The 26,399-nt window shown below is 42.8% G+C and overlaps 1 protein-coding gene across 1 annotated transcript in view; it reads right to left on the reverse strand.

Moving 5' to 3' along the window:
- Positions 1 to 2,375: 2,375 nt before the first annotated feature.
- TTN (titin) overlaps positions 2,376 to 26,399 on the reverse strand; it is a 274,226-nt gene continuing 250,202 nt past the window's right edge. The window contains exons 318-342 of the mRNA XM_032356075.1: positions 24,307 to 26,373; positions 23,907 to 24,209; positions 23,501 to 23,806; positions 23,094 to 23,384; positions 22,698 to 22,994; positions 22,265 to 22,570; positions 20,790 to 21,095; positions 20,428 to 20,709; positions 19,641 to 20,234; positions 19,234 to 19,521; positions 18,832 to 19,131; positions 18,080 to 18,382; positions 16,919 to 17,221; positions 16,216 to 16,800; positions 15,782 to 16,087; positions 15,367 to 15,666; positions 14,105 to 14,680; positions 13,695 to 14,000; positions 12,563 to 13,156; positions 6,775 to 12,422; positions 6,507 to 6,663; positions 4,939 to 5,792; positions 4,684 to 4,837; positions 3,851 to 4,153; positions 2,376 to 3,719 (exon numbers count right to left, since the gene is read on the reverse strand). Of these exons, the coding sequence (XP_032211966.1) occupies positions 3,421 to 3,719; positions 3,851 to 4,153; positions 4,684 to 4,837; positions 4,939 to 5,792; positions 6,507 to 6,663; positions 6,775 to 12,422; positions 12,563 to 13,156; positions 13,695 to 14,000; positions 14,105 to 14,680; positions 15,367 to 15,666; positions 15,782 to 16,087; positions 16,216 to 16,800; positions 16,919 to 17,221; positions 18,080 to 18,382; positions 18,832 to 19,131; positions 19,234 to 19,521; positions 19,641 to 20,234; positions 20,428 to 20,709; positions 20,790 to 21,095; positions 22,265 to 22,570; positions 22,698 to 22,994; positions 23,094 to 23,384; positions 23,501 to 23,806; positions 23,907 to 24,209; positions 24,307 to 26,373 (16,028 nt within the window). The 3' untranslated portion in view covers positions 2,376 to 3,420. The remainder of the gene's footprint in view (positions 3,720 to 3,850; positions 4,154 to 4,683; positions 4,838 to 4,938; positions 5,793 to 6,506; positions 6,664 to 6,774; positions 12,423 to 12,562; positions 13,157 to 13,694; positions 14,001 to 14,104; positions 14,681 to 15,366; positions 15,667 to 15,781; positions 16,088 to 16,215; positions 16,801 to 16,918; positions 17,222 to 18,079; positions 18,383 to 18,831; positions 19,132 to 19,233; positions 19,522 to 19,640; positions 20,235 to 20,427; positions 20,710 to 20,789; positions 21,096 to 22,264; positions 22,571 to 22,697; positions 22,995 to 23,093; positions 23,385 to 23,500; positions 23,807 to 23,906; positions 24,210 to 24,306; positions 26,374 to 26,399) is intronic.

The following is a 26,399-nucleotide window of genomic DNA, read 5'->3' on the forward strand; positions in this document are numbered from 1 at the left end:
GGGCTAGAGATTTGGTGGTAGCTAAAGGTCTTCCCATGAATGGAGTCCCCCAGGAGGGAATCAGCTCTTTGTTTTAGAATGACAAATAATCATCATAGCTATCTCAGACTAGCTAAAGACTTTGTAAAACTAAAATTCCATCAAGTAACTACTTTGCTTAAATCTCTTTCATGTTTCTTTACCTCTTAGGGAAAAGCCCAAACTGTAATGTGGTTTATGAGGCCTTTTACAATGCTACCCCGCCTCTTGCCCTTCGCCCTCCAGAGGCTATTGTACCAGCCTTACTGTTCTTGCCACTTTTTTTTGAAAGCAGGGTTTTCTCCCTTGCCCCCAGGTCTCTGTAGGTGCAAAAGTCCTCAGCCTGGGAAGTCCCACCCTGCTTCTCCTTATCTCCTCGCTAATTCAGGCGGAAGCTTGGACATGGAACTCCCTCTAACCTGATTGTCCAGCATTTCTTTGACTGAATCAAGTGTTCCGGCAGTGTGCTTTCAAACACTTTAGATTTTTTTTTTTTTTTTTTAAACCATGGCACTTAATTTCATTTCTTAAGAGATAGCCGGTTCCTCCTGCGAAGATGTAGGCCTGTTTACACCTTGCATGTTTCCACCTGCCGTAGCCTGGTTCACCCTGCATATTCCACTGATGAAAACTTTTCTTTCTGTCATCAATGAATTAACTTTGGGGAGCACTGTATCACCTCCTGGAAAATCACAACGCATTTAGCTCATCAAAGACTCTGAGAAGTCCTGCATCAAGTCCTTGCAATAACCGACGTCTCAAGTTCATTTGGTTGTGGAACACTTTTTTCACAGCATCTGCGAATATCCAGAGGAAAAAAGTTCAGGAAATAGAAATCCAGAGATACCAAAGGCACAAAGTTGAGTTGTAAGCTTTCACTATTTATAAGCATAGACTAAAAACGATGAGCCCGTCTATTTTTAAAATCCTTATTATCAGGGTGCCTGGGTGACTCTGTGGGTTAAGGCCTCTGTCTTCGGCTCAGGTCATGATCTCAGAGTCCTAGGATCGAGCCCGCATCCGGGGCTCTCTGCTCAGCAGGGAGCCTGCTTCCTCCTCTTTCTCTCTCTGACTCCCTCTCTGCCTACTTGTGATCTGTCAAATAAATAAAATCTTTAAAAATAAATCCTTTTTTAACTAGCAATCTTTTCTCCTATTACAAGGAAACTGGACTTTTCTCTTTAGTTTTCAAAGTTATATTTGGGGCAGAGTAAACAAAATCAAATTAATTTCTCTTTTTGGAGCACAAGCATAAAACAGGATTCTTAAATCAGTCTCCATAGAGTCTGCCAATTTAATTTGTTATTTTGCCAGCTGTTTGCGATTTACATCCCTGCCCCACCCCCCCCACCCCCGCCGAGGTTCATCTACGTCATCAGCTACTACTGAAGGCAGGTGAAACGTTCGCATGGACACCCCGTGCCGCTGGCCTAGGCCACAGGCTTCTCATAAGGCTTAAATAGAGGTCAGACCTTGCCTCTGGCGAGGCTGCGCTTGGTTGGCGGTCTAGGCAGTCGGTCGCCCCTCCCATCTCTCCCTGACCCAGACTGGCTCCAAGGCCTGGGAGCTGTAACTCCAGGGAGTGTGAAGCCCTTTCAGCTTTAGAGCTCTCCTGAGCTTGGACAGTATCAGTAGCGGATGGGACGGATGGGACGTGTGGGAATATTAGCATATTGGGGCTGGGAATCCACCCCAGGAATCACCCAGCAAGTTCTGCCTCTCATTTTAAGGTAAGAATAGGCATTTCAAATGGTTACATGATGTCATAGATGCTGTCGGTAACGCCCGGGTCCCCCAAGGTAAGTGAACCCACCGGGTTTCTTGAGTGGTGGTTCCTTAAGCGCCCCGGCCTGCAGGGACTGCTCTGGCCGACAGGTGTCCCTCTCTGGGAGGTTATTTCCCTGTCCTCGGTGGGCCCTCCTGCAGCCACTGGCTGTCGCTGTCTCCACTGCATTCCTTCAAGGATAGGGTCTACTAACCTTGCTCCTCTCTGTGTTCTCAAGGGTGTCTAACAAAAAATACTGTGGAATGTAGATGTCCAGTGTTTTTGATGGATTTAGTTGAATCAGTTCCCATAAAAATACTCTTGATAAGTTTAAACGATTCAAGCTATTATTTTGGGGGATTTTTTTGTTAAGTTTTGAGGATAAATTTATCCATGAGAATAAAATCTGTGCTTTTAAGAAATTGTTGAATATATTCAACACAATAATCAAATATTTGCTTTAAAAAACCTGTTGATATGGGTCATTTTGAACTTGATTTACTCTAATCTGTCCTCAATTATGTGATTGGTGAAGTCATACTACCCAACCCCAGAATTTCACACCCGCACACAAAAAACAGCAAACCACACATTTTGAGGTGCAGATAGCTTGCTTTATTTTGTTGTTACTATTTCTCAAGGAGGTCCAACAATTGTAACTAACAATTGAATTTATACCTGCATGAAAGGAACTACATCAAATTGGCATTTTGGGCAGTTAGTAATGGTGTAGTTGTTTTTAATTTAACGACAGCTTTATTTTATTGTTGTTCTTTTTTTTTCTTTTTTCTTTTTGCTGTGGCTCATCGCTTAGTTGCCCCAGTTTCTCAGGTTTAAATTTAAATTTAGAGCTACCACACGAAGGCGTTGGCTGCACCCCCAGAACCTCCAAGAGTTGACACTGCTCTGGCATAGGAATACTGGAATAGCTTGGTGAAATGAAGGGATGGCCAGGCGATGTTACTTTTCCAAGCTATCCCCGCACTCTCTATGGTCAGAGACAGTGTAGAAGGAGCGAACAGAGTGTTGGCCGTTACACTCTGCTCTGGTAATATTTAAGTCATGACAATTTAGAATGTGACATCATCAGAGAAAATGTAAGACGTTAAAGTGTTGCTTACAGGAGGGTAAATGCAAACATCACCAATGCCTTACATTTCTGATTCAATAGGTATCGGTGCACATGTCCAGTTACGTGCATGGCATCATCTCTTAGGTGGATAGGACTTCTTCAGTGGGGAATTTCTCAACCCACTGAGGCATGCTTAGACATCAACATTACGTTGAGGCACAAAGATTGATTAAGTGTTGAGCAGGGTATTCGTTCCGTAGGAAACTTTCTCCTACCAACGGTTAGTTCCAAAAGTTACACTGTAAAATGTCATAAAATAAATGGTACAAAACTTTATAACCGTTAATCCGGCTATATACAGTATGTACATGTCACTAGAAAATGTGTAATATTCTTAGGTCAACAATTATGAAAGATTTAAATGTTTGATTTTGAACTTTGACTCATTTAGGTTGACACAAAACTACTTTTTCTTTTGGAATATTTACAGATCAGAAAGATTAGTCCATGTGGATCATTTATGGAAGGTTAAGAATGAGCATGAATATGAGGAGCACAGGCCCTCTTATATGGATCGAATATTTATATTCACAGTGGCAGAGTCAGATCCAAATTCGTTCCCTAAGCTCAGAGTATAAAGTCCACCATCTTGTTTCTGTACGTCCATGATGATCAGAGTCGTCAGGTCATCTGTGTTTTCAATGTGGAATCTCCCGTGTTGTTCTTGGTTTTGAATTTTTCTTCCGCCACGGGACCATACTATTTCCGGGGTGGGCTCACCAGTAAAAGCACAGGCTACTGTTAAAACTTTCCCCTCATCAATGCTGATGTCAGAGGGGAGAGCTTCAATTTTAGGTGGAATTCCTTTATGGGACAACAACAAAAATGTTTTAGGATCATGAAAACATGATTTGCTTTCTACTAAATTATATGAACTAAAGACTCTACGGTGCTACTAGGCTTATCTGCCTCTACCAGTAATTTATATTGCTCACCTCTTACGCCTGCTTTAAGCATTCTACTAGTTGAGCTTTCCAGTTGTGTCATACTAGATTTTCCCATAAAACTGCTGGAACTCATTTCTACAAAGGACTCTTGCATGGAGGACATGCTTTGGGCAGACATGCTTGCAAATTTCATTTCAGTCATGCTGCTAGCGCTGCTGCTGCTGAAACTGCTGAAGGAGGCCTCCTGCTTAGAGGCAGACATTTGCACTGACTGAGACGAGAAGCTTCCTTGCAAGCTTGTGTCGCCACTTGTCCTCAATACTACCTCTCTGGGAGGTTCTTCAACTAGAGCTGTGGAGCATAGCAGATACACAGTGAACATCAATGACATCTGGTTAATTGGGGACATCGACATTGACTTGCAGAAATGGAAACTTACACACACACACGCACACACACACAAAATGTAACTCAAACAATTTGCTGAGAAAGCATAAGCAGATACATACATTTGTCAAGAGCTAGCTCAATGTCTCCAAGAAACAAATCTTTCGATTTCTATCATTACATTACATGCAGGGGCTAGAATAACTAGGAGAAAAATGATTAGCCATATAGAAAATCACAGAGATTTTGTGCATTCTGAAAATAAATATAATAGGGGACTTGTTAACTTGGCTTCAAAAGTTAGTTTGTTCACGTATCTGTTTAGCTGAAAAGAAAATTTGAGCATTAGGATGAATTCCCATGGGGGGGCGGTCTCTGCTGCTTACACTTGGAATTTAATGAGGCTTCTCAGAGTTGGCTGTGCTCAGAAGACAAAGGGGAAAAAATACATAAAGGCCTTAAGCAAGTGAGGAAAATGGGAAAGATATACTTACGAAGGACTGTTAAGGAAGCAGTAGCTGAACACTGGCCACGGAAATTTTTGGCCTTGACTGTGTACTTCCCACTGTCGCTTATTGACGCATTTCGGATTTCAAGAGAATATACATTTTTGGAGCGACTTACACTGATTTTTGAAGAAACAGAAATCTAAAATGTAAGGAGGGGGGAAGAAGTGTTTCTTTGAGCTCTTAAGGAACAGATGTGGCCTTTTAAATTTTCTTCAATGATATACTCATGATTAAACTTACCGGCAAGTTGTTTTTAAACCATTCGATTTCTGGGGATGGCTCACCACTGATTTCACAAGAAAAGACAACATTTTGTCCTTCATTAATATTTTGAGATCTGGGCTGTGAGATGAAGGCTGGAGCATCAGAGAGTTCTTTGCTCAGGGTCAGATCGTACTGACATTTGATGATCCCTTGGCTGGTTTTGCCAATGCAGGTGAGGATGCCTTCATCTTTGTGACCGACCTGCTTGATGGTTAGGGTCTGATCGCTGCCCGAGACACCGTATCTGTACTCGTCGGAGTTAGTGAGCTCTACGCCGTTTAGTACCCATTTGACATCGGTAGCACCAGCAATGTTGGCTTTTAGGGTCACCTTCTGACCATCGGTTATGCTCATGTGAGTAGAAAATGCTTTAATCTCTGCATGCGTTCTGATTTCTTCCAATGCCTGTGATGTTTTGGTGATTTCCTCATGGACAATGGATTTTTCCAGAGAGGTTGCTTCTGATTTCTTGACTTTTTCAGATATCTGAACCTTTGAAGATTCCTCCTTGAGGGCTAACTTTTCTTGAGATTTCACCTCTGATTTTTTCATTTCTTCAGAAATTAGGGCTTTTTGGGAAATTTCTTCTTGGACAACTGCCTTCTCTTGAGATTTCACCTCTGCTAATTTCTTTTCTTCAGAAATTAGGGCTTTTTGGGAAATTTCCTCTTGGACAACTGCCTTCTCTTGAGATTTCATCTCTGCTAATTTCTTTTCTTCAGATATTAGGGCTTTTTGAGAGATTTCCTCTTGGACAACTGCCTTCTTTTGTGACGTAATTTCAGAGGTCTTTTGTGTAGATACCTTCTGTGCCTCAGTGTCTTTTACAGCTAAAAAAGAAAACTCTGTAAGGCAAATGAAATTGGAAAGAGGCCCCACCCTTTTTACTCTTTTGTAGATTCTGCAAGCAAATAAATAAGACTCAAAGAAAGGGATGTTGTCTTTTGTATGCAGTGTAGGTAATATTGAGTTCTTTCTCAGTCCTAGTCTTGGAATGTTGTCATACGTGACTTTTGAGATCAGTATAATAATTCTTTAAATTGAAGACGATTCCTATGACTTGAAAAAAAAGACTTGAAAAGAATAGTTGAGATATTCAGGATACATGTGGATTTAGGAAATTTTGATTAAAAAACTGAATTACATTTTAGAAGATTGAAAGCAACCTAATTTTAATTGGAAAAGTAATATAGCTCTTTTACTAACTGCACTGCTTGGGAAAATTAGCAAGAGTGAAGGTTTATGGAAGCAGTAACATTTTGTATATTGACCTGACTTCTTTCCTAAGTGTTCCTGGGAACAGCAGCTGCCTCTTGGAATCTTATATACCACCACATATAATTTGGCACTTATCAAATGCTTTTTATGCTAATATTATGCTTTTAAAAAATACTTATATTTCTCTATTTGTGTACAAATGGTATTCTAGAATTTGGAAAACAGTTTTAATACTTTAATGTGTGTATTTGTGTAAGGGAGAATGTTTGAAAAACCTCCCGCTATCGTTTTCTGCAAAATATTCGTAAAAACAAAAGCCAACCTACCTTTTATAGTTAATTTGCAGCTAGAGGACACAGATCCAGCTGAATTTGTTACTGTGCAAGTATAAAGCCCACTGTCAGATGTATCAGTCTCATGAACTTCTAAGAAGAAAACTCCTTTGTCTTCAGAGAGTTTGTATTTACTTCCTTGTGTAACAGCCTATAGAATGCAAGTGATTTGAGTTTTAAAAAGTTAAGTGTAAACATTTTTTGGGAGGAAGGGGTGAGATTTTTAAGAGATAAAATTGAGAGACATTTAAGAATGGTTTACCTTTCCATCCTTTGTCCAGATGACGGTGGGCCGGGGTTCTCCAGTAGCTTTAACTGCAAACTTAGCCACGCTGTCTGAAGAAGCAGTTGTATCCTGCAGCCCAGTAACGATGGCTGGTTTTGAGGAAATTGGTTCAGGTACTTTGGGTTCAGTTTTCTTGGTTTCTGTTGATTCAGCAGTTTTCTGAGCCGCTTTCTTAGTTTCTGATATCTTTGACACCTGCTCATGGATACTCTTAAAGGCTTGTCCCATAAACTGGAAGTTCGTTTTAGAAGTTCCACCTTCGCTAGATATCTCACAAATGTATTCTCCACTATCAGATTCTGTGAGGTTATGGATTTTGAGCTCATAGGTACCATCTGCTGAATAATGAAACTGAAAATGCCCATCTTCCTTCAGTTTCTTACCATCTTTATACCAGGTCACCTCTTTTGCGCATAATACACTACTTTCGACTGCACAGATCAGCTTCACAGTATCTTTAGAAGCTTCTGCTTTCAGAGACTGAGTTATCTTGGGTGGGACAGAGACCGGCAGCTGCTGAACCTTCTCTGTGGGTGTGGGTTTGGTCTCTGTGGGTGAGACGGCTTTTGGGTGAGAAGTGACCAGTTCTGGGGATTTTACTCGTTTTGGAGACTTAGCGGCTTCTGGAGATTTCACTCGAGGCTCGGGAGATTTGACTCTCGGTGGTGAGGTCACAGCCTTTTCAGTAACCCTGGCCTTTTGAACGGTCAGAGTGAACTGAGCTTCTTGCCTCCCTTCACTGTTTTCTACCACCACGCTATAGTTGCCCTCATCGGAAGCCTGAACCGAAGAGATCTCGAAGGTAGATTTGTACTTTGTGGTGGTCACTTGGTGGCGAGCAGAAGAACTTATCACGTGGCCCCCACGCTGCCAGACCACAGTGGGTACCGGCTCACCGTCCGTATCACAAGAAAACCTCGCAGACTCGCCTTCATACACGGTGATGGACCTTGGCTTCGTCAGAATTCTTGCTCCCACCAAAGTCGTCTTGATCTTCCTGTGTGTGGTTTTTTCTTCCAGCAACTTTTGTTCCATGGCTGCGCTTCTCATTTCCGCGGATGCATGGTGTTCATACGCTGAGAGACTTTCCCTTGTCTCGGTCATCTGCGACTTCATCTCCCTGACCGAGGAAGACGCTTCCATCTCAGATGTTTTCTTGAATGACGAGACCGCGTATTCCTCTGTTCTTGTCAGCTCAGGGAAAACAGACGCGGGGACTTGTTCGTCTCTGCGCTGGGAAGCGTAGGTGGTATAATCCCCACCTGTTACATCCAAGGTCGCGTAGTCGGAGGCCTCACCTTTGTAGTTGGTGCACACGGCGCGGTATGTTCCGCTGTCCTCAGCTTGACAGTCCAGAATTTCTAGGGTCAATACCCCACTCATGTTGGTGTAATGAATCTTACTGCTTTCCTGGAGTTCGACACCATTGTGGTACCATTTAACCTCAGCGGTTGGCTTAGACTGAACATTTAAGATAAAACGGGTATTTTGGCCACATGGTACCCTGTGGGAGCGCATTCTCAGTGTGATTCGGGGGGCATGGTCCAGCGTAAAAGGCTGCTGACTCAGAACTTCATACATCCTTTCTGATGTCTTCTGAGTCTTTAAAGCAGCTTTCATGGACTCATACCTGGAAAAGATATCAAATCTTGCAGACCTCTCAAATCTCGAGAGTGATCTCTCACTAGACACGGGGCTGGGGGAACGTGGGCGAGTTCTCTCTGGAGTAGGGGATCTTCTTTCTGTGTCATCTTCATATTCCTCCTCTGGTGCTCGATGTGGCCGGATGAGCTCAGACACTGGCCTCATTAACTCGATATAGGTTGGAGACAGGGAACGCCGCCGCCTCAGTAGTCTAGACACTGAGGAGGAGGAGGCCTCTCTATGAGCATGTTTCAAGGAAGCCTCTCTCTGAGCGTGTTTTGAGATTTCATATTCTTCTTCGATTTCTGTTATTTCTGTCACTTCTCTCTGTCGCCTTGATTTCTTTCTAGACTTTTCCTCCTTCGACATATGGTCAAGCTCACTTCTGTATTCCGAGAGGCGCTGGGTGGTGGTAACTGGGCGGAGCAACTCTTCATCCTCTTTCTCAGCCATGATCCTCTGCCGTTGTTTCGGCTGCCTGTAGGAGGCCCGGGCGTGCCGTTCCCGCAGTTCTGCATAACTCGTGCTAGTCTCAGCCCTTGTGGGGATGTGATAGGTTGAATACCTGAAGTCTTTTCTGGTTTCCTCCACCTTGACGTGAGCTTGTGGTGAAGTGTAACGCAGACTAGAAAGCTCAAAACGTGGAGGGCTTCGACTTGGCGGTGAAGCTGAGAAACCCAATTCAAGCTCTTCTTCAAGACGCAGCCTCTCTTCCTCTGTTCTTTTCATTGCCAAGTAGTCATCGATGGGAAGGAGTAATTCTTCATCTGATATGTCGCCAAGAGAACGTCTTCTAGGTCTGTAATAAAAGTCATAATCAGGAGAAGGTGTGCGGCGGCGGGCTGGTCTCACCATTTCAAGATCATCTTGGGAGAGTTTGGGAATACGCCATTTAGGTCTGTATTGATCTGTAATGCGTGGAAGAGGCATCACATAGAACTGTTCCCATCTTGAAAGGCGGATGCGCTTGGGTCTTTTCTGTACAACTCTGTCAATTTTCCCAGGCATTTCAAATTGATCACGGATCTTTTTGTACCATTTCATGTCGGACATAGGCACAAATTGCTTAATGCGTTGGTCTTCTTCTATGGTAGTCTGTTTGTACTTGCGTGGTTCTGGTACCTCATAAGGCATACGGAGTTTCCTCTCTTCCTTCTTTTCTTCCGTCTCAAGTCGGAATTCCCCTTTTACAGTCTTGGTGCTTACAGCTGGTTTGTAAAGGATGGCAGCTTCTCTCAGAGCCTCTTGGGCTACCTGTGTCAGTGGCACCGTTTCAGTTCCAGAAAGAATTTCAGCCATTCTTAGCGTTTTGTCAATTTGCTTTTGGACGTGTCGTTCACGCTCCTCCTTAGTCTTGAATTCTTGTTTGACATACCTTAAGCGTTCCACTTGGAGGTGAGCCTGGCAGCTGGTGGATCCAGCTGTGTTCGTGGCTGTGACCCTATAGTAACCCGTGTCTTCGGGCAAAGTGTCCCTGATGTGCAAGGCATAATAATCCAGGCCTTCGTGGATAATTTCAATGTTAGGCCCAAGGGACAGTGGCTGGCCATCTTTCTCCCATTTTAATGTTGGTGGGGGGATGCCAGACACTCTGATCTCAAAGCAGACACTTTGGCCTTCTTGGCATTCTGCATTTGCCAGCAGCCGTTTGAACATGGGTCTTAAGGTTGTATCTGTTGGCGGTGGGTGTGGGGTTACAGTCAGTTTTGCTTTACAGCTGTCCTCGCCGTATTTGTTCCTTGCCACAACCATATATTCAGCATCATCATCTGTAGTCACACTGTTGATCGTTAACTGGTAAAGACCCTTGTCAGACTCAAAAGTGTACTTCACATCATCATCACCTGGTTTGATCTTCTGCCCTGATTTATACCATGTTACACGAGGCTCTGGGTGGACAGTTATAGTCACTCCAAATCGGACATTTTCACCCACATAAGCGGTCTTGTTATAGAGAGGCAGGGTAAATTCTGGTGGCCTTTCCAGGAGTCTCATTGTGTCAGTTCTGCGCTTAATTTTCTTCATGGTTCTACGGCAGTAGTAGTCGTAAGTTTCTCTCACACCTTTAACAAATAGTTCTGCATAAGAACTATCTTCACCGTAGTCATTGACTACTTTGCATCTATAGGTGCCATCATCAAATTTGGTAATGTCTTTGATGTACATGGTGGCTACTCCATCTTCATAGGTGATTTCATATTTCTCACTGTTCTCCAGCTGTCTGACTCCAAAGTACCAGGTAACTTGGGTAGACTGATCATAATTTTCAATTTTGCATACATATTTGGCACATCCTCCTTCTTCGCCAACTGCATGCATTATCTGTCCAGAAACTGGGCCAATTTCAATGGATGCTACTTTAACTTTAGCAATACTCACTCCCTTCTGAGATCTAATGGCACCACCACAAGAGATTCGTGCCGCCGACACAACCATGTTGAGGTCTTTCTTGATGAGAGTGTGGTAGTAACGACGATGTTTTAGTGTTCTGATAACTTTAGTACTGACCCTTTCTATCTTCTGCTTTAGCCATGGATGCTGGAGTGCCTCGGATGCCGTCATGCGAGATTTTCTCTCTTTCACTAACAGCCGGTCAACAAAATCCATGGCTTCAAGGCTAATCTCTTTGAATGCTTCTTCCTCAAAAGTATATTCAGCGTTCATGATGTTCTCAATTATCTGTTGGTTAGTTTCAGCCAGGAATGGATTGGTACCACTTAACAGCACATACACCAGTGTTCCAAGTGACCACATGTCTGTGGCCGTACTGACAACGTCATGCTGGTGGACTTCAGGTGCATAGTATTCAGGGGCAGTGAACAGAAGCCTAAAGTTGTCCCCTGGCTTCAGCTGACGGGCTTGACCAAATTCTATGATTTTAATGGTGGAGCTCCTTCTTGTTTGGTAAATGATATTTTCTGGTCTAATGTCAAAGTGTCCAATATTATGACTATGTAAGAACTCAAGTGCTTCACAGACCTGGCGAACGTAACTTACAATTTCTCTTTCATTAAGCTCAAAAGCACTTGTGTTAATGCGCTCAAATATGTCGAGTCCTGATATGAACTCAAAGATCATAACTAATTCTTCCATGCTCTCAAATGATTCATGGAGGTATAAGATGTTTCTGTGCCTGGCGATATTTAGAATGGAAATTTCCTTCTTTACCAAAACCTGATCAGTCCCCTTGACTTTAACAAATTTGGCCATGTAAGTCTTCTTTGAGGATGTTTCGACACAACGGTGGACAATTCCAAACTGACCACGCCCAAGATCCTCAGCAATCATATATTTCTCATACAGTTCCTTAGTTGAGGAGTGAGATGCTTTAGTCATGGAAACTTCCCTGGTTTCATCTACCTCTTCATCGTAATTCATGGCTCTGGTCTTATCTTCTTTGGTTATGGTTGGTTCTGAAGGCTCAGAAGGCTTGCTCAGGCCAAATTTATTTTCAGCTATTACACGGAACTGGTAGCTTGTTTTTCCAAATAAGTTGATCACGGTATAACGTGTTTCTCGGGCCTGTCCTACACGGAGCCATCTTTCTGCAGTAGTTGCACACTTTTCAACAATGTAGTTGGTGATTTTGCTACCACCATCAGAAGCTGGCTCAGTCCATGTTAAGTTGACAGAATCTCGTGAGACGTCACTAACTTTGACTCCTCTGGGTGGGTCAGGAACATCCGCCACATCCAGTTCAACGGTCTTCTGATCAATTCCAAATCTGTTTTTAGCACAGACCACATAGAATCCAGCATCTTTTCTCTCTACTCCACTGGGGAAAACAAGTGATGTGAAAGATCTTGTGACAATAACTTGGTAGTGGCCATTATTGTCGATGAGATCTTGTCCTTTCTGCCAGGTGATCACAGGGTCTGGTTTGCCACTGAAAGGGATCTTGATGCTGACCACTTCCCCTCGGAGAGCATGAACTGCTCCCATGCCTTCAAGAGTTTTAGGCAAGTGTATCTTAGCTGGGACTGTAGCAGAATAAAAGAAGAAAGAATGCAATTTAGCAATACTCAACACTATTTAAGTGCAACAGCTCCCCCACCCCCACTCCTAATTCACAGTATGCCATCTAGCACCAGACTGGTTTTTATAGATTTGAGGTCTTTACCTTCTACTTCTAAGGAGGCGGTGCCAGACACAGATCCCCCTTGGTTGGTAGCTCTGACTTGGTAAACTGTGGCATCATCATCTGTGACACTTGCAATGATGAGCTGGTGGTAGCCACCCTTAAACTCTTGAATCCTGTACTTCAATCCATCTGCAATGATTTCTTTGCCTTGTCTGTACCATTTCACAATAGGTTTCGGATGACCAGTCACTTTGCAGACCAAAGTAGCATTGCTCTGATATCTGACATTCAGATTTCTCAGTTCCTCTTTAAAGTGTGGTGCCTGAATTGGGACATCAGATTTGGGAATGGCAGGTTCTGATATTTCACTCCATTCACTCTCCCCACCTAGATTTTCACATTTCACACGGAACTCATATTCAAGACCTTCAATAAGGTTTTGCACTGAAAAGACGGTTTCTCGAATTTCTTCTGTTGTCACAGCAATCCATTTATTCTGCTTCTTCTCACGTTTCTCAAGGTAGTAATTTCTAATCTTTGCACCTCCATCACTGGCAGGTGGCTTCCAAGCCACAACACAAGAATCTTTTGTGAGAGCAGTGATAGTTGGTTTGCCAGGAGCACTCGGCTTTTCTGTTTCAAAGAAATAAGAGAGATTTGAGTCATGAGGCGAAACAGGCAGCTTTATGAAAAGCTTAGTTTTTAAAAATTTAATTTAATTTTTTAAAGGATTTTATTTATTCATTTTACAGACAGATCACAAGTAGGCAGAGAGACAGGCAGAGAGAGAGGGGGAAGTAGGCTCTCCACGGGGCAGAGAGCCTGATGCGGGGCTCGATCCCAGGATCCTGGCATCATGACCTGAGCTGAAAGCCGAGGCTTTAACCCACTGAGCCACCCAAGCACCCCCAAAGCTAGAACAGCTATTCCAGAAAAAGGAAATGGGTCACTTTATGCTAAGAAACTTACCAAAACACAAGTTCGTTTTTTAAAGAAGAACTAGGGTTTATATTTGCCTTGTAGATGTGCAAAAGTTCAGTTTAAGTGAGATAAAAGGCACTTGTATTTTATCTAAATCTTGGCTATTTCCTTTCAAACGTTATTTCTATTAGTAAGAGTTTTGCGTAAGGATGGAATTTTGCCGTAGGAAGATTGTAGAGATTGTACTCACCAAAAGGACTCTTAATGATCACAACTGAGGCAACCTCTAGAGGCTCACTGATGCCGAAAGTGTTTTGGGCTGAAACCCGGAAGTAATAGCCAGCATTTTCTGTGAGGTTTACAATTCTGCAGGTTGTCACCGAGATGGCTGAAGACACCAATTGCCATTCAGCTCCTTCCTTGGCCTCACATTTCTCCACCACATAGTTGGTGATCCAGGAGCCTCCATCATCTGCCGGTGGTTTCCAGCTGATCACTGCGGAGTTCTTCAACAGAGCTTCTATCACAATTGGTCCTGTGGGTTTGTCTGGTTTATCTGTTGAGAGAAAATACAATTATAGTGGTTTTTTGTAGTAGGTCACCTGAGATCTTTTTTTTTCTTGAAAATTTAAAAAAACACTAAAAACTAAAATAAAATACCTTGTATTTCCACATCAAGGACGGCATCAACTGTTCCAAAAATATTGCTGAGCTGAACTTTGTATTTCCCAGCATGAGTCTTATGTTGGACATTCTTTATGACAAGATGAGTATAGTGCTCAGTGTTTTCAATAGTAATGTTTTCTGAGTTTTGCAGAAGTTTCTGGCCATGGAACCAAGTGATGGAAGGTACTGGACGACCAATGTACATAACATGAAGTCGAAGTGTCGAACCCACAGCACCGTAATATTTCTCTTTCAGTGGGTAACCGGGATGGAACTGTGGTGTTGCTTGCAGGAGAAGCTTACTACTGGTTTCTACTTCTCCAACCTCATTAGTAGCTAGGCAGGTATAAACACCTTCATCTTCTTGTTCCTCTGTCATTACGGTTAGTGTATGTGTGCGTCCATCTGAAGACATTTTGTACTTCCGGCTTTGTACCAGCTCCTTTCCAAATCGGTACCATTTAATGTCAGGAAGAGGCCTTCCAACAATCTGGCATGACAGCTGAGCAGCTTCACCCAACTTGGTGGTAACATCCTCCATTTCTTTGCGTACTCCTGGAGCCTCTCCGGCTGAAGGAAATGAAAGATAATATTAATGCATTATGATTACTACTAAATCTATAATCCTCTGCCCTTGTATAGCAGGAATGAATTTACCCTATTGACTAACACTCTCTTAGATACCATGATTTACACATGAGTACCTAGAAATTTAATAGTGCTTTTCCTGGGGTCTTATGGGAAATAGGGATTCAGTGAGCACATCATCACATTATTACGTAAGTGACTTTCCTCTTTACAGTTGGGAGACAATCGCTTCTCGGCCTTTTGGCCAAGATCAAGTGTACAGTCAGAAATTATAAGGGGTCTGGGGAAATTTATGAATTCTCTCTATTAATCTATAGAAAGAATCTTTGCCTTACTTAGGTTCACTGAAATGGGGTACATTTGTTGACCCTTCAAGTCTATTAGGAAGCATAAAGAAATCCCAAACCATTGCATCTGAAGAGAAATTGCTCTAAGAATGTGCTCAGGTCACTGCACCTAACATCTACTGAGGTTACATGCTTGGAATGACTTCTGTAGAACATGGCAGCTATTTCCTGTTATGTATATGCCAAAGTGAGTTCACTCTTCCCAAACACTTGCTCTCCTCCAATAAGGTTTTCTGTACATCTACTTAATATCAAGGAAGAATGAGCCTTAATACGTTGCTTAGTTTGTAGGTCAAAAGCAGAGAGCTAGTGGCTACTTACATGTTAGCTTAGTCTTTACAGACATAGCAGTTCTTCGAGGTCTGCTAAGCCCGGTCTCATTCTCAGCAAAAACCCTGAATTCATATTCAGTGGCTTCCAGCAACCCCCCTATTGTGAACTGCCTGTCCTTGATGCGCTCCTTATTGCTCTTCTTCCAGGCACTGTCTCCAGACTGCCTGTATTCAACCCAGTATCCAAGGATGTCTTTGCCACCATCACATTCTGGTTTCTCCCACTGTAGAGTGACACTATCTTTGGATATTGAAAGAATCTCAAGTTCTCCAGGTTGGCTTGGCTTATCTGAAATATTTTCAAACAATCGAAAAGGGAATCAGTGTTACTGCTGACATAAAAGCGAAAGACCCAAGATGGCTTGCCTCTTTGGTTTGAACCCCTTTAGAGACTCTCTCCTTACCAAAGGGATCTTTGCAAACGACTGGTTCAGAAGCAGGGCTGGTCTCGCTCAGGCCAACCTCATTCTGTGCGATGATGCGGAACTGATACTCTGCGTCGGGAACAAGCCCAGTGACTGTGTACATTGTGGTCGTTATCTGAGTCTTGTTGTGCCTGACCCACTTGTCCGTTGATGTCTCCTTGCGTTCAATGTAGTAGCCTGTGACTCGAGAACCACCGTCGTCTTTGGGCCGGGACCAAGACAGGCTGACAGAACTCTTGGTCACATCGAGTACTTCTGGAGGATTGCTTGGAGGCTCCGGAGGATCTATGGATATGAAGTAGAAAACATGGGTTGAGAGTACAGTCCCATATCTTGTAAGCTGATGGCTTTCATCTCAAAATGAAAGAGTACTGGAAGAATTTTTACAGTGTCGTGGTTGGAAGAGTACTTACTCAGTGGTGTTTTTGGTACGACTGGTTCTTCAGATTTCAAGGGTTTGCTTATGCCAAACTGGTTTTCAGCTGAAACACGGAAATGGTATTCCACATTCTCTTTGAGGCCCTTTACCACCAGAGATGTACCTCGGACTCTGGAATCAATCGTATACCAGGCAGCTTTAGACACTTCTCGTCTCTCGAGAATATAGCCTAAGATGTCAGCACCACCATCATCGGCAGGGGGTCTCCAGCTGACCCTTACAGAGCGAGCTTGTATGTCGTCATATTCAAGTGGCCCTTCAGGAGGGTTGGGATTTCCTATCACCCTGACTTTGATGTAGACAGTCTTCTTGCCACACTTGTTTTCCAGAACCAGGTCATAAGTGCCAGAATCATCCCTGTCTGCTTCTTTGATTACAAGCTCAGTGTGTGTTTCAGAGGTTGCAATCATGGCACGTTTACTAACATCTTGTCCTTCCTTGGTCCATTTACATATTGGGAATGGTTTTCCTTTGATTGGTATGGTAAGTCTGATGACTCCACCTTGTCTCACAAAGATACCTTCTTGGTATCTTTCATCAAGTTCATAATCAGGATATTCTAGGAAAAAAGATCCAGTTACAATTAGCATTTCTTAGGCAGTGGGGTGGGATGGTAAGAAATAAATCTTAAGAAATAAATCAATTATTCACAGAAAGTAAGTGATCATATTTCTTACCAAGCATTTCGGTGACTTTGACTGTTCCTGGTACTTCAGCAGGCTCCCCAGGTCCACCAGCGTTACAAGCTAGGACGCGGAATCTGTATTCAGCGCCCTGAGGTAGATGTGTTAGGGTATACTCCCGAATCTTGGTTGGGGTGGTGTTACATTTGGTCCATTCGTGTTGATCTACTTTTTGCATTTCAATCAAGTAACCTGTGACTTTAGATCCTCCTTCATCTTCTGGAACACTCCAGGCCAGGGAGACTGATGTCCTTGTTGTATCAGTAACTCTTGGGTTTTGCGGCTTCCCTGGAGGAGCTGGGGTTAAGAATAAGACAATTAGGGCGCCTGGGGCTCAGTGGGTTAAGCCGCTGCCTTCGGCTCAGGTCATGATCTCAGGGTCCTGGGATCTAGTCCCACATCGGGCTCTCTGCTTAGCAGGGAGCCTGCTTCCTCCTCTCTCTCTCTCTCTCTCTCTCTGCCTGCCTCTGTGCCTACTTGTGATCTCTCTCTGTCAAATAAATAAATTAAAAAAAAGAATAAGACAATTAGATATTGTTAAAGTTGCTGCCAAGCTGAAAACCAACTGTGCCACCTAACATGCAATGAATTGTGTAAACATTAGAATACAGTTTTTTGTTAAAATTTTATTCATTTTATCAGTTAATAATACTTAAAGCTCTTGCTTTTTCCTCAGTCTTAAATGTGCTTTATTTATGATCACTACTGCCACCCTACATTTATCATCAGCTCTCAAAGTGCTTTTAGAAGTAGTAACTTATTCAAAGAACTAAGCACTGATATAGAGCATGTATTATAAGTCCCATTTTAAAGAATTGGGAATAGATTCAAGAGGGTCATACAAAAAGTTACTTGCCCAAGCTGCTAGGGGCTGGAGTGGGGAGGGGATCCACAACTGAACTTTCTGAGCTGATGGAAGAATGAACTCACTCTCTCTCTCTCTCTCTCTCTATATATATATATATATATATATATTTTAAGAACTCTATATTTTGACTGTGGCGGTGCTTACAAACAGGACCTTTACAGAAGTCGGCTACCACCATCATAGAGTGGTTTTTCCCAGGCCAGAGTGACAGTTGATTTGGTGACATCATAAATTCTACTATATTGAAATTATACCTCAAAAAATTGACCTATACACAATGTATTTACCAATTGGATCCATGGCAACGATGGGTTTGGAAGGACGACTTGGTTTCCCAGTCCCTCTCACGTTAATGGCTGTGACACGGTGTTCATATTCTAAGCCTTCAATAAGGCCAGTGGAACGGTACCGTGTCATCGTCACTGGTACTTTATTTACACGGACCCATCGATCTGCTCTCACTTCTTTGCGCTCTATGATATATCCAGTCACTTGGGAGCCACCATCGTTTTCTGGTGGATACCAAGTCAGTGTCATGCCATCACGGGAGACATCAAATATTTGTAATGTTTCTGGAGGTCCTGGAATACCTGCAGTCAGACAGAGGTAAACACATTATGGCAATGAGAATAAAATAAAGACACACACATTTCTGTAAGTATGTCTTAGCCTTTTAAATAGCATATAAGACTGGTGACTATTTTTTCAATGTTTTTATTTTTATGCTTTTCTTGAGGCTCCTCATTTTCTTTAATTTTGTAAACATTTACTAGGCATGTATTCTGTATTTTTTTTCCTCACTATAACCTAGCCAGTCCCCCCTGTCTCCCTCATTCCTTTTCTCCTTCCTCTTTTTCATTAAAACAAACAAACAAACAAACAAAAAACCACTGTTGAAAACCTCCAGGAAACTTTAGAAAGACCGTAGGGTTAATTTTGGGACCTCTTTTTCCTTAGTACATAGTAAAAACAAATTCCCTTCTGTCAACTTTCAGAATCAGGTGGGGAGAATGGTAGTCTTAAGGGTCCAAGCACTTACTGATGCTGCTGCGACATTCTATGACCTCAGACTGCAAGTAAGAGCCAATCCCGAAGCGGTTCGTTGCAGCCACGCGGAACACATACTCATTGCCTTCAGTGAGTCTGGTAAACTTAAATGTCTGTCTAGTCACGGATTCAGACACTGGCAGCCATCCTGGACGATGGGCATCACGCTGTTCGACCACATAACCGCTCAATGGAGCGCCACCATCCAATTTGGGTGGTTCCCAGGAAATGGTAATTGAAGTAGCATCAATTTCATCAATCTTAATAGGCCCAGTTGGAGGACCAGGCTTGTCTATGAAAGAGAAAGAAATCCGGAAAATTAATTTTCACTTCAAATCACAATTGGGTGACTGAACATCAACAACTCACATGTGTCTTTGTCACACATCCTTACCAAGAATAATAACTTTAATGGTCTCTGAAGTAGTTCCAGTGACATTCTTCAGTTCAAGTGTATATTCTCCAGTATCTCTGATGGTGGTTTCACGGATGGTTAATTTGGCTACTTTACTATGAGTTTCAACCGTGACACGCTCTGATTCTCTTAGTTTCGAACCAGCAAAGAACCAGGAAGCAGCAGGAGGTGGGCGACCAGCGATTGGTATCACGAGCTCCACTGGTCTGCCGGCTGGGACATGAACGGTCTTCTGAGGCATTGTAGAAAGATCGATTGTTGGCAACACTAGGAGAAAGAGAATAGGCCTTAATTTTTAAGCATTATTTCTAAGGACAAAGTATCATGAATTCTGAATGTTTTCTTTACATCACTGTTATGGTTGTTTTTGTTGACTTGGTACATACCTCTGAGGTCTTGTACAGTCACGGCTGTGACGATCTCTCTTGGTTCTGACACGCCTTTCTCATTTTGTGCCCTTACTCTAAATAGATACTGTTCACCTTCGTTTAAGGAAATAACAGTGTGCTCTAGGACTGTGGGTTTTAAGGTGACGACCTTCATCCACCTCTCGGTGCCAGCTTTGCAGGCCTCAAGGACATATCCTGTGAGTCGGCTGCCACCATCATAGAGTGGTTTTTCCCAGGCCAGAGTGACAGTTGATTTGGTGACATCGACCACTTCTAGCTTTGTAGGCACCAGAGGTACTTCTGAGACCAGAACTGCATCAGATGTTTCACATGGTTCCCCTATGCCATAAATATTTTCCGGCAACACTCGGAAATAGTACATGGTTCCTTCTACAAGTCCGGAAATTCGGTAAAGTGTCTTGCTGCATTTGGTAGTTACTGTTTTGAATGCTCTCATGGCAGCTTCACGTTTCTCAATAATGTAATTGTTGACAGGAGCTCCACCATCAATTGTGGGAATTTCCCAGGTAATGGTTACAGAATCTCTTGATACTTCTTTAACTCTCACTGAAGGACAGGGACCAGGAGTATCTAAAAAAGTAGAATGTAAGATTCAAACTTATTTGCTGATTGGTTGGTAGATCTGTTTTGTGTTTTTCAGGAACACGTATTCAACATGGTTTCTCTCTAGAGAGGTGATCAATCTTAGGTCAAAGGGTATTTTTTTTTTTTTTTTTTTAAGAAATCTACTCAGAGTGTAGTCAATTTTAAGACAAATACTTACCATATACTTTAACAAGGACTGTTGCTGATTTCTTGCCAGATTGATTTTCGGCTTCAATAGTGTATTTTCCAGCATCGTACCGGTTAACTTTGTCCACAATAAGTAAAGAGTAGCTGTCAGTGGTGTCAATAATGGCCCGGTTTGCAAGGTCAATGCCCTTCTTGCTCCATGTGATGACAGGAGGTGGTCTTCCAGATACAGACACCATCAGGCGCAATGACGCCCCAGCTCTGATGGTCACAGTCTTCTTTAAATCATCGGCAAGCTCTAGGTCTGGTATTTCTGGAAAGCAAATGTCAAAACTTAATTTATGAATAGGTGCGATGAGAAAAAATTCACCTAAAAGCTTTTATTATAAATACCTAGTCTTTCCACGGGCTCAATTTCAGCAGTTGACTCGCTGTATTCACTCATACCCTTCGCATTCACAGCAGCAACCCTGAAGGAGTATTTCTGGCCCATTTTAAGCTCTGGCACAGTGAATTCAGTATTTCTTATTGTGGCATTGGTATGCACTCGGTACCAGTGATCAGTGTCTTTCTCTTGCATTTCAAGAACGTATCCTATGATGTCAATGCCACCATCATACATGGGCTTGGTCCATGCCAAACTAATGCTGGTCTTGGTGGTATCCACAACTCTTGGAGCAGAAGGTGGTCCAGGGGTATCTATGGAATTTAAAAAGGGCGAGTTCACATATTATACAAATAAGGAAGGTTTGAGGGTTTATATTTTTGGTTTTCAAGACTCACAAAGGCATTATTACTCCCCCGCCCCGCCACCAGTATTTCAAAAGGTCTTTAATAAGGTTTATAGGGAAAAAAAAAAAAACCCTGTGATTTATTAAAGTCAATATTTTAAAAGGTCTTTCTATAGTGTAGTAAAGGATTAAAATTTTTTAAAAAAGGATTCATTAAGTTGTATCCTTACTGGCCATAAGAAATACAAGTCACCTTATGATCTCTGTATCTTAACCCACAAGTATGTGGTCACCTTCCCTTTCTTCTGATTCTCCCACCCCCAGAAGAGTAAGGCATTTTTTTTTTTTTTTTGTCCACACTCACCAAGATAATCTGTATAACTGGGCTCTTCTGATTTTATAAGACAGCGCTGAATGCTATATCATTATTATTCATATATCAACATCATTAATATTTTATTTAAAAATTACATTTCCTTAGAAAGGTAAGTGGTTTCTTCCTGCTACTTTGGCTAGATATGTTGGATTCTTCTAGCTCCGCTCATTGCTTAAAAATACCTGTTCTCAGGCACTATCCCTTAGTCACTCAGCTCCCACAGGGTTAGTATCACTTGTCACCTCTGTGTTTCTACTGAGTATGCAAAGTGGTTTCCTCTTCTTCCACTATTCAGTCACAGTGTTTTATTCTTTTTAGTCAGGCTCAAACTCTGTACAAGGATTTGCCACTTATTTTTGAAGCTCTTGTGACAATTTTGTTAGGCACTTGTTAGAACACTAATCTTTATGCTCTTCTTAAACAAGACCTCTTTTTTCTTTTTAGTAATTATTATCACGTGCCACATTTTTCCCATTCTTAGGAATATTCACAAAATATATCTCTTTCATATTGGTAGTAAAATAATTTATTTTTTCATAGACTGGAAAATACTGTGATAATTTTTAGCGATGTAACTGCCAACTTATCAACAGAAGTAGTGGTTAAAATGTTCTGGCCTAGCTATATTTAAGATCCCTCTAATAAGCATATGCTTTTCTAGATCATTCATAAATTCTAGAGGTTCTTGGAAATGGTATATTGGAAAATTTGTAACATGGTTTTAATGGGCATTAGGTTTGTGTCTGATTCTTAGAACTCACATGATGGTTCTCGGCATGAGATAAAGTTGGAAGCTTCGCTGGGTTCACTGTTACCAGCAGCGTTCACCGCGGTGACCCGGAACTGGTAATCACAACCTTCCATGAGGCCAGTCACCTTCAGCCTGGTATCATATACCACGTAGTCTTTGTTGACACGTGTCCAGCGCAGGCTCTTTTTCTCACGTTTGTCTACTAGATAGTTGTTGATCTCATTACCACCATCAGATTCAGGTTTTGTCCACTGGATGATGATATGCTCTTTGCCAGCCCCAACTTCTTCGGGTATGCCCGGTTGTGATGGAATAGCTGTTTATATTTTTATGAAAGTGAGGATGGTCAGAATTATACAACATCACTATTGATAGGAGAGTCCCCCTTGCCCCCAATCCCATTATATTTAACTACCAAGTTGTTGCAGAGTGTTAATACTCACTGAATGAGTTTCTGGCTACAATTGGCTCTGATTCAGTAGGCACACCAGGGCCATATTTGTTCACTGCCCGCACTCGGAATATGTATTCATTGTTCTTGATGAGTCTGGTAACAACATGGGACAGGGTTGGGCATTCGCCTTCAACGATCACCCAGTTGAGCCTGCTAGTCTCTCGTCTTTCCACGATGTAGTGAGTTATTTCTGCCCCTCCATCTTCCTGAGGAAGGCTCCAGGCTAAAGTGCACTTTTCCTCTGTCACTCTGCTGACAGTGAGCTTTCCACATGGGCCAGGGGAATCTGAAACAGGTGTGAATGGTAAGCAGTGATTCAGATGTTTTTTTTTCTACCCACACATGAAAATGCTATACAAACTAAAAGAACATCTGACAGGCTTACCAAGAACTTTGACCAGGACAGACACAGCCTTGGTCCCACTGGCATTCTTCACTGTTAATGTGTATTTTCCGCTGTCACTTCTGTCACAGAACTTGATCACAGCAGTTGCACGCTTGCCTGTATACTGCAAAGAGACCTTTTCACAGAGATCTAGTTCCTTGTCCCCTTTGGTCCAGATAATTTTGGGTTCAGGTTTGCCACCAACTGCAGCATCGAGGACGAGATCCGAGCCTGCTCTGATGGTAACCAGGTCACCCTGTAATCTGGCATCCAGTTCAGCTTTGGGTGGAGCTATCATAGACAGAATGGATATGAATAAATATAGGACCGTTTATTTTCACAAAAATTGTGATCATTTAAAAGGAGTACATTGATTGTTATTTTATTATTATTATTATTATTTTTACCATATTCATCTCTGCAAGTGACAGGGCCTGTGGATTCTGATCCTTTGCTAATTACTCCTGCTGCATTCTTAGCCAACACACGGAATTCATAAGTGTCTCCTTCACTGAGAGCAGTCACAGTGAAGAAATTGTCGGATACGATGGTATAGTTGCATTTTAGCCAGCGACCATCTCCAACCTCACTGACGGGCTTACGCTCTACGATGTAGCCCACCACCTTGCTGCCACCATCATAAACCGGGGCAGACCAAATCAGTGACACTGTTGATCTTGTGACATCTGTCACCTCTGGTCTTCCTGGTGCATCTGGAAGGGATGCGAAAGTCAAGTTAAAAAAAATACAACTCTGAATTCTAGTATCAATGATGATGATAAACTAATGTACCCATTCAATTTTGATACATACCAACTGGGTTTTGAGCCATCATAGGTCTTGAAGCTTCACTGGCTTTGCTAACACCTGCAGCATTGAGTGCATATGTTCTGAACTGGTATTCAAGTCCTTCTACCAAACCACTCACTTTGTAGTTGCACTCTAAGCATGGCACTTTGTTTTCTTTCACCCAAAGAATGGTGTTCCGTTCTTTCTTCTCAACCCAGTAGCCAATGATTTTACTGCCACCATCATGGTAAGGTTCTTCCCAACGAATGGACATGGCATTGGCAGACACGTGGTAGACTTCAGGTCTGGTAGGAGCACTTGGCGGGACTAAATAAAAAACAAAGGCATCAAATATGAATACAATTTTATAAAATTCAGGGGAAATACTTAATAATGAAGTTTGAAATATTTTTATTTTTCTCACCGAATGGATGCTCTGCAATTATTGGTGCTGATTCTAGAGGCTTGCTGACACCAAATCTGTTCTCTGAACTGACCCGGAAAGAATATTCCATGTATTTTGTGAGATGAGTGACTTTAATCTGAGTGCGCTTGACGCTGGAATTGACAAGCTGCCAAGCTGTTGTACCCGATTCACGCTTTTCAACTATGTAATTGGTAATGTCAGTGCCTCCATCATCTTTAGGTTCAGCCCATGACAAGACACATGATTCAGCCGAGACAGATGAGACCTCAATGGGGCCAGTTACTGGGCCTGGCCTTCCAATGACCACAACTGTGATGGTAAATGTTTTAACACCAGCTGTATTTTCCAGGGTCAAGAAGTATCTTCCAGAGTCACCTCTCATGCTATCCTTCACAGACAGGGTGGTTCTGTCTTTTGTTGTTGTGATACTCACTCGATCTGTCTCCTTAAGTCTCATTTCTTCAAGCTTCCATGTTACTTTGGGAGCAGGACGACCAGTGATTGGGACATCAATGGTAAATGTGCTTCCTGCTTTGCAAGTTATGAGCTGATTAGTAATTCCAGTGAGATCAGCAGTGGGCTCAATTTGAGGCTCCTTGATGATGACGGAGGAGAAGGCTTCCCTGGGTTCGCTGTAGCCAGCATCATTCTTAGCCTTCACACGGAATTCGTATTCGGTGTTCTCAACCAGGCGCTCCACTGTGAAAGTCATCTGTTTGGTGCGACCAGCCTCGACCCAGAAGTCAGATCCCTTTTGTCTCATTTCAAGAAGGTAGCCAGTGATCCGGCTGCCTCCATCATGGTCGGGTTTAAGCCATGCTAAGACTGCTGACGATTTGCTCGTGTCAATGATGTCAAGTCTCTTAGGTGGAGCGGGCTGTTCTGTGGCTACGATCGGTTCTGCCATTTCATAGGGTTCACCCACACCGTACTCATTTTCAGCAGAAACACGAAAATAGTATGGAACGCCTTCTGCCAGGTCACTGACCTTGAGGATCTGACGAGTGCATTTTTCACTGATAGCCTGCCAGCTACGACGGCTTGCTTCTCGTTTTTCTACCACATAATGATGGATTCGGGCACCCCCATCAAGGATAGGAGCATCCCACATCAGTGTAACAGATCCACGGGTCACATCCTTGAAAGTGATTGGGCCAGGTGGGCCTGGAGTGTCTAGCACCTTTACAGTGAATGTGATTGACTTACTACCACTGTTGTTTTCTACGGTAAGGGTGTATTTCCCTGCATCATTTCTGTTGCAGTTTTCCACAGTGAGGGTGCTGAAGGAGTCTGTTGTGTGGATGTCAGCCCGAATGCTCAGGTTGGAGTCAGACTTGGTCCACACAGCCGTAGGAGTCGGTCTACCCTGGTAGGCAATGAAGAGGCGGATGCTGGCCCCAGCTCTAACAATATGGGTCTGCTTGAAGTTTGCATCAATGTCTAACTCAGGAGCTGCTAATCGGTCAACTGCTTTAATTGCACCGGTCACTTCACAGCTCTCTCCTTTTCCGGCACCGTTGATAGCACTAACCCGGAATTTGTATTCTTCACCTGCTTGCAGGTCAGTGACTGTGTATCTCATTTTCACACACGCCTCTGCATTTACCTTTTGCCAGTCTCCTAAGTCAGCTTTGCACATTTCAATGATATATCCAATTATTTCCATGCCGCCATCAAACACTGGCTTAGACCATTCTAAGCTCACGGTTGTCTTGGACGTGTCGGTCACCTTGACCACAGTGGGAGCACTTGGTGGGCTGACCGGCTCTCGACATTTGATTAGTCTTGAGATACCACTTGCAGGTCCCACTCCTGCTGCATTTTCAGCCATGACGTGGAATTCATACTCATTGCCCTCTATCAGACCAGTGACTTTGAATCTCGTCTCAGAGATTGGTCGTTTGCTGATCACTTTTACCCATCGTGTGCTTTTCTTTTCTCTCCTTTCAAGGATGTATTGTTGAATTTCGTTGCCACCATCTGATTCTGGCCTCGCCCATGTCAGGGTAATGCTATTGCCGGTTACATTACTAGGTTCTGGAGTGCCGGGGGCATCAGGAACAGCTGTAAAATTAAGACAAATTAGACAT

The sequence above is a fragment of the Mustela erminea genome, chromosome 8 (assembly GCF_009829155.1).
Source record: "Mustela erminea isolate mMusErm1 chromosome 8, mMusErm1.Pri, whole genome shotgun sequence".
Taxonomy (NCBI): Eukaryota; Metazoa; Chordata; class Mammalia; order Carnivora; family Mustelidae; genus Mustela; species Mustela erminea.